Source organism: Phalaenopsis equestris, unplaced genomic scaffold, assembly GCF_001263595.1.
Source record: "Phalaenopsis equestris unplaced genomic scaffold, ASM126359v1 Scaffold000291, whole genome shotgun sequence".
NCBI classification, from domain to species: domain Eukaryota; kingdom Viridiplantae; phylum Streptophyta; class Magnoliopsida; order Asparagales; family Orchidaceae; genus Phalaenopsis; species Phalaenopsis equestris.
In genome coordinates this window covers 635,023-639,352 of record NW_018164733.1, presented here as the reverse complement: position 1 = coordinate 639,352, position 4,330 = coordinate 635,023, and the positions used below count along the sequence as shown (strand labels likewise).

At 36.1% G+C, this 4,330-nt stretch overlaps 1 protein-coding gene across 1 annotated transcript; it reads right to left on the bottom strand.

Moving 5' to 3' along the window:
* Positions 1-1,174: 1,174 nt before the first annotated feature.
* Positions 1,175-2,304, bottom strand: LOC110025160 (zinc finger protein ZAT5-like). The gene has a single exon (XM_020725463.1). It carries the CDS (start codon positions 2,080-2,082, stop codon positions 1,336-1,338), a length of 747 nt encoding a protein of 248 aa, XP_020581122.1. The 5' UTR covers positions 2,083-2,304; the 3' UTR covers positions 1,175-1,335.
* Positions 2,305-4,330: the final 2,026 nt, after the last annotated feature.

Here is a 4,330-nt window from a genome sequence, read left to right as displayed (position 1 = left end):
ATAAATTTAAAATTATTGGATATAATGATAGCAACTGTGGTGGAGATCTCGATCGTAGAAAGAATACCACCATACTACCTTCATCCGAGCATCAAAAGCACAACCTATTTACACTCTAAACTTGCGAAGTAGAATATATTGCAACTACTTTTTTGTGTTTGCCATGAAATTTGGTTAAAGAATTTATTGAAAGAATTAAAATTTTCATATGAGCTGCCCATTGAGATACATAATGATACTAAATTAGTTTTGTATTGGCAAAAAATCTCAACTTTCACAATAGAAGTAAGTAGATGACACTCGTCATCATTACATAAGAGAATGTGTTGCAAGTAAAAAAATGAATTTGAAGTACGTGTTGTCTCCAAATCAAATAACATACACATTTACTAATCAATAGAAACAAGAAACATTTGTGAAGTTCCAAAACTATTCTTAGAGTTGCAATCAATTTTAAGGGAGGGTGTTAGAAATAAACTTATTTTGTTTGAGACATAAACTTACACTGATTGAAAATTTGATATATTGAAAACTCAGAATCAAATCCAAACCGGAGTCCTAAATACATAAAAAAATTATTTTAAGCGAAAGAATACTCAACTAAACTCTATTAATATTATTATTTATTATCCTAATAAATTAAAAAAAAGTTATTTTGAATATCATCTCATGCGCGTTACGTGCAATTCTATGTCAGCTGTCTTGACTTCCCCTTCTTTTGTTTTTAAAGTGCGGAAAATCCACAGCTGAAGCTCTACAAGAACCTCAAAAATCAAAATTCATCTGCCTTGATCTTCACTTTAGTGTGAGGAGAAAGACAACAGAAATAAGAGATAAATTGATCATAAAAAAAACAAGAGGAACAGAGTATTAATTTTGATTTGATTTGCTGCCAAAACGGCAAAACTAACCCCAACGACTCATCTCCGCTGCTAAATCGCTAAAATTAGTTTCAGCCCCCACGTTTCTGCTCATCTCACGCTAAACCACACAAACGTGCACTTAACTAACGCCAAACTTCAGTTAAAATCCTCCTCTTTTGCTTCCTCTTCAAGCACTCTGCGTCATTTCCTTCTAATCGATTCTTCACTAAATCAGGTTTTTTTTTTTTTTTTTTTTGCGAACAGTATTGAATGAAAAAGCTGCAATTTTATTAACGCAGATGCTGCAATTCAAGCAAAAATAAATCTATAATAATCTTAAGAAGTCAGCAGACAATGCTGAATGCAAATTCACGGAGATTTGCTTATTTTCGAAGAAAAATAAGAATAAATGAAATGATAAAATAAAAACAAAACGAAAAACAAGAAATTAATCGGAATCTGAATCCGATCATCAGTATTGGCAACCAACAAGCGAAGACGAGATCATAAAGATCGGTCTTTTGGTTGCAAACGACAAAGACGGCGACTTTCTCACTGAAGCCGAAGAATGAGAAGAAGAAACCTTCTCCGCATCGCCATCATCTTCGGACGGAGGTGGGAGATTGAGATCTAGAGCAAGTCCGTTCTGTTTCCCATCCTCTTTCTCCATCTCTTGGCGGTGCCGCCGCATATGTCCGCCGAGTGCCTGGCCGGAGCTGAACTCTGCTCCGCATCGAGTACATTGGTGGACTTTAACCTTGGCTACAGCTGCCGAAGGGAAGGAGTTCATGCTTAGCTGAATCGAAGCCTCATTCATCACCGCCATCTTGCTTCTCTTCGCCGAAGCCTGGGGAATCGAAAGCTTCGATTTTTTATGGCTGGAGCGATGCCCGCCGAGCGCTTGGTGTGAATTGAAGCATTTATGGCAAGTCTCGCATTCGTGGATGCTAGATCCAGCCTTGGCTGTTGTGGTGGTCGGCGGTGTCAGCTCTGCGGATCGCCGGATCGTGAATTTGAGGGCGGGAGTTGTGTAGGGCTCCGGCTGGTGGCCGCCGCGAGAGAGGAGCATGAGACAATTAGCCAGGTCTTCTTCTTCCTCAGTTGTGGTTTCAGAAAACTCTGCGGAGGTGGTTGGAGAAAACACAGGTGATGCTGCCGACGAAGAAAGCTGAGGCCTTTGCCGCTTGGTTCTCTTCCGTTTCACTAATATGCCTTCCATTGAAGGGTGAGGAAGAAGGCTGTGGTCAGATAAGTGAAGGGGGAGGAAGGTTGGGGGGTTATTATATATAATGGATTTAGAAAGCGGGGGAAGATTAGAATTGGGAGTCAGAACAGGACATTAAAGGCCGCAAATTCACTCCTTTTGGCCTTTCTCTCCCTATAAAAAAAGGATTTTTTTTAAGGAGGAAGGATGGTGGGGCTCTCAATCTTTCTCTCTTCGTTCGCTTTCCGTTTTGGAGTGCATTTGCCTTTCTGTTGTGGTTATTTATAGAGCAGAAGAAACGAAAAAACAGAATCAGATGAGGGCGAGGGTGGAACTAAAACGGCACATGCCAATTAAGCCATGTGGAATTAGTAAACACATCAAAAAAAAAAAAAGAGAATTTTGGGGGAAAGGGGGAAGGATTGCAGTGAAGATAGGAGCGGCTCTTACGGGCTGTGGCTGTAGATTTCTATTTTTGTGAGTTGTCCGTTTGAGAGAGAGAGAGAGAGAGCTGTGGACTGTATTGTTTGGGCTGGGGATTGACTATTTATATATCAAATTAAAATTATAGATAAATGAAATAGATGACTTAGCTTCTGAAATATATTCATCACTTAATATAGCTAAAGTGAAGGTTATATCTTGCTTTCACCATTATGATAATGTTTGTATTTCTAAATGGTATTGACATCATTAAAAATATAGAGAAATCTCCATATTAAACTTATTTAAATAACTCATAAAAAATGAATGCATAGTAATAATAATAATAATAATAATAATATGGTGCATTTAATTAAGAATTATTATATTTACATCTCATACTTAAAGTTTCATATTTACTCACTTAACGCTCTGATCTATCATTGTCATTTTTAAAATTTGAAATACACATTTTCATGTATGAGTTTAAAACACAAAGATAATATCTATATAAATATAAAAAAAATATGTTTAATATATGTAAATACATAAGAATTGTGAGCTACATATATAAAATTTCCATATAATAATATGAGCCTTCATATTTAATAATTTTTGTCACATTTTTTCATGCTCTCTCTCTCAGCAATACATTTACTGCATTACATATATAATTTTCACTAATTGTTAATATCCAAGAATAGAACTACTAATCTGGAAAATATTCAATTTAAAAATTCTGACATCCGAAGAATAGCGTAGATCACACCATATCATTTGTGCGTAGTGGCGATGCATAATCCACACCGTTGTTCACATATACAAATAACACACGAAATATTTCCTTCCGAGCATCTTACTCGACCCTACCCACATCAAACTTCTTACCAATTGAAAATAGAATATTAATGTTTGTAACTACACATATTTCTCCACTCAATTTGCCTAAATATAAAAAAATCTAACATTATATATATATATATATATATATAAAGGTCAACAGAAGAGCTGGCGAGGGAGTAAGGAGGAGGTGAGAAGTGAAGATTCTTGGCGTAAGGAATAGTTGTTGAGCTTAGTATGGTTGTGTGTGGCACGAAAGAGAAAGCCAAGCTCTGTTTCTCTCTCTATGTCTAAGTGTTTCTCTCTCTCTCTCTAGCAGTGGTATTAGGTGGAGGAGGGAAGCAAGGCATCGTTTGGTAGATGGTGCCTTCACTCTTCTGCAACGGCACACACATACTCCTCCTGAGTTTATGCCGAATTCAAAGCAGTCGTAGAAGACTTTACAAGTGTGGGGGAGAGCACATAGAGAACTTGCTCTCCCTCCGCTACATGTTGGTGGATCTACAAGTGTTTGCTTGCTTGCACTTGTCCAATTTTTTGGTGCTTTGATTTTGTCAGAATATACTTTTCTCCATTAAGATAAGGTTTGAATTTCATTAAATAATTAAAGGCAAATTTAAACATGTGGCACGCCTAAACTTTTATATTTACATACATGGCTATGCATGGAAAGAGTCTTAATAGTATTGTTTTTAATGTGTGTAAATATGAAGGTTTTGGGGGTGAGATATGTAAATAAATGCCCCATTAATAAATTATTTATCTTGGTAGATAATGTAAATATATAAAATTTTTGTTAGGTGCGTTCTGTTTGATTTATTATTCTTTGATCAATGAGTTGAATATTAACACAAGATCTAGTATTTGTTGGTAGATCTAGTGTTCGGAATTTGCACTATTCTGGTGGATAAAAGTATTTTTTTAATTATATAATTAAGTTGCAATCTTGATCTCATGACTTTATGTGGTTTGTGTGTGGCTTTACATATATATATATATA